This window comes from Manduca sexta, unplaced genomic scaffold (genome assembly GCF_014839805.1).
Source record: "Manduca sexta isolate Smith_Timp_Sample1 unplaced genomic scaffold, JHU_Msex_v1.0 HiC_scaffold_3660, whole genome shotgun sequence".
NCBI classification, from domain to species: domain Eukaryota; kingdom Metazoa; phylum Arthropoda; class Insecta; order Lepidoptera; family Sphingidae; genus Manduca; species Manduca sexta.
This window is the reverse complement of record NW_023594753.1, coordinates 1-12,276: the sequence shown is the minus strand read 5'-3', so window position 1 is coordinate 12,276 and position 12,276 is coordinate 1. Positions and strand designations below refer to the sequence as shown.

The following is a 12,276-nucleotide window of genomic DNA, read 5'->3' as shown; positions in this document are numbered from 1 at the left end:
AAATATTCTTTTTATATTGGTATGCCTCGATCAAAAACAAAGTAATGGAGGCCATTGAAATACCGGTGTTAATTTTATGAGTGATATAAAGGTTAGTATAGACTAGAACGTATCCATTTTCAAACATGATATTATGCTACAAACTTAAGATCGACGCGGAGGGAGGTGCGCGGGCCGAGGAATGAACAAGGGTGGATCACTAGATACAGCCTTGTAGTTTACAGAGTTTGCGTGGTGGAGGACTTTCGTTGAATACGGGAACTTTCTTTCTAACACCCCATACCTAGAGAAAACAGTAGCTGCGTCAAAAGGAATGAAAGGTAGTTACTTGTTCAACTTCACATGGTGTCAGAGGTTAATGTTGACTTGTCGGGAACTCTTTTTCCTCATACGTGAGAGTTCGCCTCAGTACCACCGCAATGTCTATTTCTGTCAAGCAGTGTGTAGTCACTGTTGTAAGTTTGAAAGACATTGTAGCCAGTGTAACTACTGGACATAATAATAACATCTCATATCTCAGACGAGCGCAGTGGAATACCAAACACTTTGTAATTCAAGGTGTTAGTGTTTCTACTGTTTATGGATCGTATGCTTACCATCAGGCGAACGGCAAGCTCGTCTCGTCATTCAAGGCAAAAAAAATGACAATATCTGAATGAACGCCCGACGTCATTGTAGTCACGCATCCCAAGGGCACCCCCCACTTTGATAAGCAGTGCTCTAATCTACGTGTAGCGGTACAATTAGTATACATACCGCCATCTCGTCAACATCAGCGGAACTTCGAGAAGACCTATGTAATATTAACACAACTATACTGATTTATCGCATAGCAATCACGCAAGATGGCGGCAGACGATCCTGTATTACACTTGCACAATTTGCGCGACGCAGTCTATATACCACCTCAAAATAGGAAACGTCGGAGGAGCCGCGGCCGGTCACAAACATCTGCCTGACTGGAAATCTTCCCCTACCATAGAGGAATATAACCATCAGTTCCTCTACAGTGGCATCAAACTTTGCGTTGCTATATACGCTTACCTTTAGGCGAGCGGCTCGCTCCTCAAGTTTAAAATGTTATGCCATAGTGAAAGCGCCATGGAATAACAGTTACATAATATGCGGAATCTATATCGCCTGTGCTTCAAAACGTTATATGAAAAGTTTTTAGTGTTGTTTTAATATTTGTATTAAAACAAATATATTTTATTAATATAAGTTTCAAGTTTCACAGGAGAGGGTTTATGAATAAAATGCCTTCCTGTATTTTTAGACGATGTACAAATTATACTCCAACTGTGAATGAAAAAACGTATCATTTCATACGTTAGTAATAAGTATGCACTATTTAACTTATTTTTAACTAGTAAATACATTTTATTCGACTGTCATGGCGACCAGAGACCAATAAACTAGATGGCCACGGCGGTCGACGCTCGGGCCGTATCAATGCGAGCTGCTAGGGCTGCACAAGTATGTGGCTATAGTAAATAGTGCGCTGTTTTTATGTTAGTCTATGACGCGTCTATATTTAAAACGTCATTGGTTTTATATATTTAATTTAGATTTATTTTCAATTTGTTTTACAGGTTTCGAATTTACCCATGATCCTATAGAGTTGAAAGGACTTCTCATTAAAAACATACTACTGTTTATAAAGGTTACTTTTATTATTTTGGGTATTATTTTTTTGGTTTTTGTTAGTAAGTTATTGTATTTGGTAGATAATAAAATAAAGTTTTGATGGGTTAGTATTGTCCTTTTTTCATGTAAAAATTATTTAGTTATCAGTTGGTACTAATAAGTTTTATTGGTGTTTGTGTAGTGAATAAATGAATACTTAATTAAATAATATTTTAGTGGGTATTCATAAAAAATAGTTAGACAAGTATTGAGAAATGTATATCGTTATTTCAGCATTTTTGTTAAAACTTTGACGGCATTTTTATTTTTCATTCCTTTCCTTGGTTTTATTATATTATAATTCTTATTATTTTTAGTGCAATACTTATTTACTTTGTCTTTATTTGTACTTTTAATTTATTTAAACAAACTGTTAATTGGCCTTTTTTGGTTAAACCATTACTGAACTCTGTATTTATAACTTTTGGGTATTTAAACAATCACAAAAATAAGGCCCGTTTCATGTTACGGGCGTTTATAGCGCATATACTAAAGAATTACATACATCGCACTCTTAATAAAATAATTACCCATTCCAAAATTGCCTATTTGTGGGAATCGTCAAACAACCAATTTCTGTTTGCGACCTTTTGGTTTTTCCCTTTTTTCATCCTAAAGTTTTCTTATTTACCTATCTTTAATAAGCTCAATTTTATAGCAACTTCAAAAAAAGGTGCAAATAAAATTAGTTTTCCCATGACTGCCACAAATTAACAAGTTCGAAATAGGTCATTAATTTATTAAGAGTGCGACATATTATTGTAAATTCGAAATAATTTATACATGTTTAAATAAAATGTGCGTTTGATTTGTTGCAATACGATTCGCTTGTCATTTAAATGGGTACTAACTACTTAGATGATGTTAAAATCTTGTATTTTCCTTCTACTTAATGAAAATGATATCCTATTTTTTTTCTACTCTGATTGAAACTAACCTAGTTTGAAATTTATAATATTAAACTCTTCATAACATACTAAACTATGAAACAACTTTGGGCGGGAGTTGACTTGAGTTTTACTCTTGCGTAAGTTACTTACTAATGATTTACTAATGTAAAAACTTACGCAAATTAAATTATGTTGTGTAAGCTGTAAAGCAGTGCCGAAGGGTCCATATTATCGATTACTACCAGCTTCTATTTATGTCAAATTTTGTAGAATCTAATTATCATTAGAACGGCAAACCGCATTTATGCATATTAGTACCTATATGTTGTTGGCTTCACTTTCGGAAAATTTCACCTTTAGTGCTGTAAATACTAAATACTTTACAGTAACCAGCTTACGCAGTTTACATTAGAGAATTATCGTAACTTACGCAAATAAAACTTACAAATGTAAAACCTAATAACACAAAAAAAAATCTTTATTTTAATTAACCTATTTTTTTCTAATTAATATTCCGGGAATTCAATCTCTCCATTAATAAAATTAACCGTAATTATTTTTCTCTAATTAATCTTCCAGATACTAATTCAATAAAGGAACAATTGGTTACATTTCCACCATTCACACCTGTGACAGGTTTGGTTGTTTAAAAATGTTATTCTATTATTATTTGTTAGTTATTTAATTGGGCTTTAAATGTATTTTTGTTTTTGTTATATTTAAAATTGGTTTTCATTTGTAATTTTGTTTTGTTATTTTTATTTGTATTAATTTATTTTGTGTTCGTAAATTTTTTTGTTATTTGTTTCCATAAATGTGGGGATTATGGGCTTTTGTGTTTTAATTTTTGTTTTTTTTTATTTTATTTTTTTTTGTGGTAAATTATTCGGTATCTAACAGTAATTAGCTTGTAGTTCACGTAAAACGAGATATTAAACCTAACACTAATTGATTTAAGGTTACATTTCCTCTGAAGTGTCAAGTACAAATTTCTTTGGCATCCAAGAATGTGGTATCGGCGTGTTCTACATACTCGGATTCAATATGACGTTTATATACGACTCATGCCTCGGATATTCGTTGGGTGAGATTTTTAACTAACAGCCGATTCCAAAACGATCCCAATCTCAATCCCCAATCCGATTCCGAATGAACCAATCAAAATAAATAATTTATAAATAGGGCTGCCAAACGTCCGGAATTCCCCGGATTTGTCCTAGTTTGAAGGGCGTCCGCAGACTATCCAGTTTTTAAAAGTGTTTTTAGTTATAGATAAGCGATAAATTGAATTAAATTTTAGTCTAAAATTCGTAATGAACCGGATTTAAAAAGCACGGCAAAATAGTCGACGATCGAATCAAATCGATCGAATTTTGATTTCTATTAAATTGGCTTAGATATCATTACTAGGGCATTTGTTTAACATCGGCTTACCTTTTGAAAACACTCTTCGCCACTGGTAGAGTATTCATTTATACGAGTATGATTGTAGCTCCTCTGCTGATGGTAAGTGAGGTCTAGATTTTTCGACTGACGAGAGATCAGTAGATAGGACTGTTCGGAAACACATCCCGGAACATCACTAAGATATTACAACCTATGTACGCTGTACGCGGATCTGGTAAGGTCCTCAGCCAAGTCGAGCACCGCACCATCCCTTCTCGAAGTCACGGCACTTTAAAACCGTCGTTACTTCGTACCCCCTATTCATAACGTTATTTATCTAAGGACGGAGCATTGTGATAACAAGTCTGTTTCTCAGTGCTGACGGCATGGCAGCCTTCGCAGTGCGTAGACATAGGGCCGTTGTGATTGGCTAATATTGAGACAACTTGCATCTAGTTGGCTGTCAGATAAACAAAGCTGAGAAACAGACTTGTTATCACAGCAATTCTCCGTCCTTAGATAAATAACGTCTATGAATAAGGGGGATAATGTTTAAGTAAGGAGTTTGAATTTATAAATACCACCAGCAAACATGCATATTTCTAAGCGTGAAAGGAATGTATTAACCTTTCTATAAGTGTTGAAGATAAAAAAAAAATCTTTATGGTTTCCTTTTTTCGTAGAAATCAGGAAGAAAGGAAAATTAAAGACTAAATAGGTATATGTTGGGTTTGTGATGTTTATTCTATTTAACGCATTAACCCGTGAAACATCTGAATGTTTGCCGGCAAACATGACAGCTACATTGACATTTACGTGTGTCACGGGAATATAACCTTATATACTACATAATAAGGTTATTTTTCCGTGACACGCGTAATGTCATGTAGCTGTCATGTTTGCCGGCAAACATTCAGATGCTTCAAGAAGTGCGTTTATTTTGAAAACGCTCGTCTATGTGGGTTGTAAAGGGAAAATCGTAATAAACTTTAGTGTACGCGCGCACGGGCGGCCATATTGTCTCCGATCTCGATGCATCAACAATATATCGATGGCGCAAAGTAGTGTTACCCAAAATAATTTTGTTTCTTTTTAGTCCCGGGTAAAAATTAAAGTCCTGTGTTTTTTGCCCGTTAAAGTCTTTGTCCCTTATAGACTGAAAAAATCTGGCAACAGTACTCCTAAACTATACACTATAGTGAAACACGGGAAAAAACTCCTAAACTATTGTATCTGAAAAAAGCAATATTCACTTTTTAACATTTTTATCTAGGTAGTTTACTAACAAATCCATAAAAAGTTTTAAATGATTTTTAATGAAGTATTTTTCGTATATTAACTTTTGAATTAATCGGTTTGGTAGAAAACAGTACATTGATAATGAAACGCTAAAAAGCGAATATTGCTATTTTTTCAGATGCGATAATTACTTAGCCATCGATATGTGAGTGCAGAAAGTATATTTTCGAGAGAGAACGTCATTTAAATATAAAAAATGCACTAGAAGCGGTTTTGTGACCGCAAAAAAACCGCCCGTGCGCGCAGAGCCTTAACGCGATGTCACTTTTCTTAGAACTTTTATTGGGAAAATAAAGTTCCTTGTGACCGCAAAAAAACGGTCCGTTGGCGCTTTGCTTTAACGCGATATCCGTTTTATTTTTGGATCTTTATTGGGAAAATTTAAGTCCGTATTCACAAACGTTACTTAGCTAAGTACGGAGTACTTTTGATAATAAGTATGTTTGCACTTTCGGCATGACAGTCGCAGTGTGTAGACAGCGCGCTGTGATTGCCTAATATTGATATACAACTTTACTTCAGTTGGCTGTCAGATAAACAAAGTAAAAAGACTGAGATTTCCCCTAAGACACTATGCGTTCGGGCGCACTGTGACTTCAAAGTATTGTTTGTGAACACGGTGATAGTGTCGCCTATGAAAAACTTTGGGGGTATATGTTTCCTGGTTAGTGTACGGGTAAATTCGGATTATGGGGTAAGACCGTAGATTAATTTAAAAGAAATTAGTGCCAAACATTAGTAGCTTATTATCAAATGGAACTTCGGGTAATGTTAAAAATATCTGGTTTATTAATAATATTAAATCCGTTCTTACTATTTGATCCGATCTTACCCAACTACAGTCGTTATTAAATTTTATAGTATTTCATTATTTTTGTCTCTTTCTTCCTTACTTACGGCGGCGGCGGATATTTTTGGTTCACATCCGCGGACGCAAATATCCGTAACATGCCTTCTGTTCGAGTGAAAGAGACGATATACTGATTAAAACACTCGAGTTTAAAAGGGTATACACATCGCGACGGTCGTATGAACCATACTCTAGTAATTTTATAAGTGCACGGCCAAGTGAACACACTGCATCTGATGGTAAGAGTGGTCCAATAGTGTCGACTGACGAGAGATGATTACCCCTCAGTCGACACATATATGCCGATCTATTTGGAACCATATACTGTTTTTCGTTCATTGAATGGTTCAGGCGACTGTCGCAACGTGTACGCCCTATGATTTTTGGGATTTTAAAACGGGAATTTTTTATGGTCTTAATTATTTGTAAAATAACCACCATTTATGTCAGTGTTGTGCAGAAATGTTTTATGTAAAAACATGTTAATCAAAAAAAAAATACAGACTTTTTCGTATTAATGTTACTTGTTAGATATCTAATTATTTTTGTTAACTCAATATTGAAACTTGTATATCTACAATAAATAAAATGTTTCCAATAGAGTAATAAGACATTACGCAACTTTCACTTAGGTTATATTTTTGCGAAAAAAGTTGTCAAATTCGCACTTTTAAAACTAGATTTTAGATTTAACAAACATTCTAATCAACCAGAATGTCTTGCCCATTCTTCTTTAGAAAACTGCTTTCCGAACTAGTGGTAAAGTTAATTGAATATAAATGTATAACATTTTACGTTCAAATAAATTATTTAATTTAATTTTAATATAGATTTCCATTCTTAATGGTGACAGGGAGATAATATAAATATAAAAACAAGTTATTTCGATGTAAATCGTACATAAATCATTACGATTAACAACATTTCTGCGCAACACATCGTGCTTACAATAACGCCATCTACAAACTGCCCGTGGTACTAAAGGCAAATTAAATTTTTCAGAAGAGCTGATGAATGCCAACGACACCTCGGAGCATGTCCTGGCGCTGGTGCCGCCAGAACTCCACAAATATTTGACTGTACACCCCAAAAATTTTAGCGGTAAGTAGTCTATCTATATATATATATATATATATATATATATATATATATAAAAATGAATCCCTATTTCCCTTGGTCACGCCATCACGCGTGAGCGGCTGGACCGATTTCACTATTTTTTTGTTGTATTTGTTATTGTCAGGAGAAGGATCTTATGAAAGGAAAAAATTAAAAAATTTCGCGGACAATTAGAAAATTTTGGCAAACTTAACGAAAATATTTATTTTATATAACTGTCAATTGTTTGAAATAACTGTCAGCGATTGACAGAATGCGCGCTGCAAATTAATAGTTAAGACGGGACAACGTCTGTCGGGTCAACTAGTTACTAATAAAAAACCGGAGAAATAAAGGTTTTGTGTGTGTGGTCCTTGCAGTCAACGCTGAGGAAACCTGTGAATGTGGTACTGGAATCCCCCGGCTTAGCCACTGCAGGATCCTGGTGGATAGTGGGGAAGAAGGAAAAAACTATTTTTCGGATTTCTCCACAATTATTTTTATAAATATACATATTATGAAACAAAGTCCCCTTTTCTATCTGTGTATATGTTATAGATTTTCTCAAAATCCACTGAACGGATTTTTATGAAATTTGGTATGGAGATAGTTTTAAACCCTAGGAAGGTTATAGGATACTTTCTATCCCGGAAACTCCTTTACGCAATCGAAGCCGCGAACAAAAGGTAGTGATATAAAACAAACCGTGAAACAATACAAAAATACTTTTATTTAAATTCCTTTATGACATTAAAACCCACAAACTTGAGATCAAAAGTTCTGGCAGTCGTGCGACCGGCTCGCAAGAAGTGCATGCGCATTGTGCAGTTAACACAACAAATTCATGTTTCCCTTTCCAGCAAACTCAACAGAGCGCACAGCGCCGAAGAACACGAGCGACATACTGAAAGCGATCAGGCGGTACAACGACGCGCAGACGATATACAATGAGGATATCTTCGGACCGGTGCAGGAAGACACTGTCATCATCGCGATACAGGTTTGTGAGCGTTTTTAATATTAAAAATTACTCAGTCGCTGCTCGGAGGCGGGAAGTTAGCGGTGTTATACACAAATCTACGTCCTTTTATTGTTATTAATAATAATAATAATAATATCAGCCCTGTATTATATACTTGCCCACTGCTGAGAACGGGGTTCCTCTACTACTGAGAGGGATTAGGCCTTAGTCCACCACGCTGGCCTAGTGCGGATTGGTAGACTTCACACACCTTCGAAATTCCTATAGAAAACTCAGATGTGCAGGTTTCCTTACGATGTTTTCCTTCACCGTTAAAGCGAACGATAAATTCACAAAGAATACACACATGATTTTAGAAAAGTCAGAGGTGTGTGCCCTAGATTTTGAACCTGCGGACATTCGTTTTGGCAGTCCGTTCCACACCCAACTAAATTATTGTTATTGGTTGAAACTAACCCCCTTATTCATAGACGTTTTTTTATCTAAGGACGGAGCATTGTGATAACAAGTCTGTTTCAGTGCTGACGGCAGCCTTCGCAGTGCGTAGACATAGGGCCGTTGTGATTGGCTAATATTGAGATACAACTTGAATCTAGTTGGCTGTCAGATAAACAAAGCTGAGAAACAGACTCGTTATCGTAGCTTTACTCCGTCCTTAGATAAAAACGTCTATGAATAAGGAGTAACACGTTACTGACGTAGTTTCTCGACCAATCACAAACTGCTGACTAGAGGCAAGAAATCGCCTAAATCGAAATCTGGAAGAAATCGCAGATAGCGATAAGACCGCCATTTGTACTTCCTGTTAATACACCATCTCTGTTCTATATTTATTATTCTTTACAGTTGTGATGTACAATAAAGGGTTTAAATAAATAAATAAATAGAGGCAGGGTTGTTGAAAATGAAGAGCCAAAACGGATACGGAACAAAACAAAGGGTATTATTATGCCCAAAACTTATTTTTTCACCGATATTACATATGTTATACAAAAAAAAAATGGCCGGCGAACTGCTATGTTCGCGCGCCCGCGCACTCCCCAACCATGCGCGCCACCGTGCGTTCGGGACGGGTAAACTGTTTTTGGCGAGCGCGGGAATATTGCAGTTCTGCGTTTTTGTAACCAGATGGCGTCAATAGTCGTGTCATAATTAATGCAAACAACTAAACGATATAGACTTACGAGTCGTGTTTTTTTAGACATTCCAATGGCTGATACTTGAAACTAGTGAAACAGAAAAAATTACTATTTCTCGGTTTTATCGCGGTTTTAATTATTTTAGTTTTCTCCCGACGACGTTTCGAAGACTTTCAAGCCTTCATGGTCACGGGGGACTGAGGTGTTCATCCGCAAAGTCAGACCTACATTTTACAATTATTCAACTTTAAAATTTTTTAGCTGTTAGTGGTCCGATCTACGCAGAATGACCTCACAGTGTCTTGAAGTCCGATAAAATCCGAAAAATAGTAATAGGTTATAGCTTAAGGTCAATTTTTCATACATTTAATATGACGAAATTTTAAAGGCCAAAATATCCATGCATATTAATTATTTTACGTTTTTCTTCAACTGCGAGAACTAATCACTAACTAGACGTGAATTTAAATTCTTTACTTGCCAATACTTGTTTAGTTACCCAGATTAAAGGTGAAACAAAATGTATGAAAATGGACCTTAAGCTATAACCTTAATGTTCCCGTAAACATAAATCATTATGCAAACTAGTGAAACAGGTCCAAAAAAATGTTTAAATACGCTAATGAATTTTATTTATAATATTACAGTTTGATCTATAATTTGTCGACCAAACAGGATACTATTTTTTAAAATTAACTCGCTAAGAATTTCGGTTTCGCCATCTTCCTCCTCGCCAGTAACAAATCTTTTCCGGACAATCCGGTGATGTCTATTTTCTTCGGCATCAGCCTCGTGTCCTTCGGCACGCAGAGCATCTTCAGTTTCTTCGGTTTTGCTTTCTCCGTTGTTTCTGGTGAGCCTGGTCGATGCTCCATCCATATTACTTGAGCGCTTTCGGATATGCCGGTTTGGAAGCGAAATTTTCTTGGTACCTGCCCGTGTTTGTTCGTTATATATTTTTTATTGCTTTGAATGATAAGACGAGCTTGCCGTTTGCCTGATGGTAAGCGATACGACCATAAAATAGAATCAACATCCAATACTGAATTACAAAGTATTTGGTATTCCACTGCGCTCGTCTAAAACATGAGATGTTATATGTCCAGTAGTTACACTGGCTACAATGTTCAAACCGGAACACAACAGTAACTACACACTGCTTGACAGAAACAGACATTGCGGGGTACTCAAGGCAGACTCTCACATATGAGAGACCTACCACCGTTTAGTTGTCGGTTTAGTGGAAGCGTATATGGAATTGGAAACCTGGGGTTCGATTTCCAAATCAGGCAACATTCATTCTAAATTTTTTTGAATTAAATATATTTTTCGGATTTTACCGCGGTTTTTATATTATATTTTTTCCTTGAGGTTTTGAGACTTAACATCTCATGTCTCAGGATGGCGAGCGCTGAATACCAAACAATACTTTGTAATTCATGGTGTTGGTGTTTCTACTGTTTATGGATCGTATCGCTTACCATCAGGCGAACGGCAAGCTTATCTCGTCATTCAAGGAAAAATTGTGACAAAAATCTAAATCAGTGCTGTTTAACAGCGTATACTGAACTACAACTCTTCTACCACACACCATGCAAGGAATCCATTGTATGCCTGGTATAGTTAACTGTGTGTGTGTTTTTTTTTCTTTCTATACTTTTTTTTGTATTTATGTGTGTGTAGAGAAATAAATAGTTTAAATGAAGTCTGCCTGTACAAGACCAGCTAAACGGTCTCAGTAGAGGCCCAGCAGTGGGACAGTACAATGCTAGTATTTAAGATCACTTACCGTGTACTCTTGACATATTTGCATCGACGGTTCGTATGTTGGCAAATCAAACGCATTGCTGTCGTAAGGTATTCTCGCGAATAGAGTTTTGGGAAAATCCGGTCTTTGATACCTGCAAAATAGAGATGACATTTTTTTATTGCTTTGAATGGAGACGAGCTTGCCGTTCGCCTGATGGTAAACGATACGATCCATAAACAGTAGATCCAACACCTTGAATTACAAAGTATTGTTTAGTATTCCACTGCGATCGTCTGAGACATGAGATATTATTATGTCCAGTAGTTGCATGGGCTACAATGTCCTTCAAACCGGAACAACAGTGACTACACACTGCTTGATAGAAATAGACATTGCGGTGGTACCTACCCAGGCGGACTCTCACATTTGAGAGACCTACCACCAGTAAAAACTCTCTTTATTGAACACTGATTGATTCCTTCCTAACCGATTTTCGACTACGACGACTAATCTCAACGGAGATCAGACAGGAGTTATTATAGTGCACAAGTGTGCAATACACAAGCACTCTCTGTTCCTCATAGTCCGGTGAGACATGACCGGAGAGAGATCAGGACCAACGGCTTTACGTGCCGAGGCACGGGGATATCACACCACTAACATCTTGACTCCGAACTGTAACCCTGAATGAAAAAACCCAGTCACAAAATTTTTCCTGACCCGATTCGAACCCAAGACCTCAGCGCGGTAGTCGCACTCATAACGTGTACAATTACAACTACGCCACCGACGCAGTCAAGTTAGATAACACTTTATTGAACACTACAGAAGCAAAAGAACAAACAAATATACTTATTAACTACAGCTAGTGTAACTATGGGTCTTATCCGTAAGAACGATCTCTTCGATGGATGGATTTATTTCTGCACAGTTGGAGTATGGGTGCATTTATATATAATTGATATATATTTTCTCAAACCTTTTAAAAGGAACAATTCCATCATACATTATTGTTGCGTAACTTTAACCGTTTACGCAGCGCACGCAATGGAAGCTTGCAAAAGGAAAAATTATCCCTTTTTTTGTAACATTTCTCGGTGATGCTCCGTTCCTATTGGTCCTAGCGTGATGTTATAGCCTATAGCCTTCCTCAATAAATGGGGTATCCAACACTTAAACATATTTTCAATTCGAAC

At 36.3% G+C, this 12,276-nt stretch overlaps 1 protein-coding gene across 1 annotated transcript; it reads right to left on the bottom strand.

Annotated features, from left to right (window-relative positions):
* Positions 1-10,005: 10,005 nt before the first annotated feature.
* LOC119193146 lies at positions 10,006-11,251 on the bottom strand. Its single transcript, XM_037446797.1, has 2 exons — positions 11,120-11,251; positions 10,006-10,262 (listed from the first exon to the last, which is right to left on the bottom strand). Exons 1-2 carry the CDS (start codon positions 11,249-11,251, stop codon positions 10,023-10,025), a joined length of 372 nt encoding a protein of 123 aa, XP_037302694.1. The 3' UTR covers positions 10,006-10,022.
* Between the last annotated feature and the right edge of the window lie 1,025 nt (positions 11,252-12,276).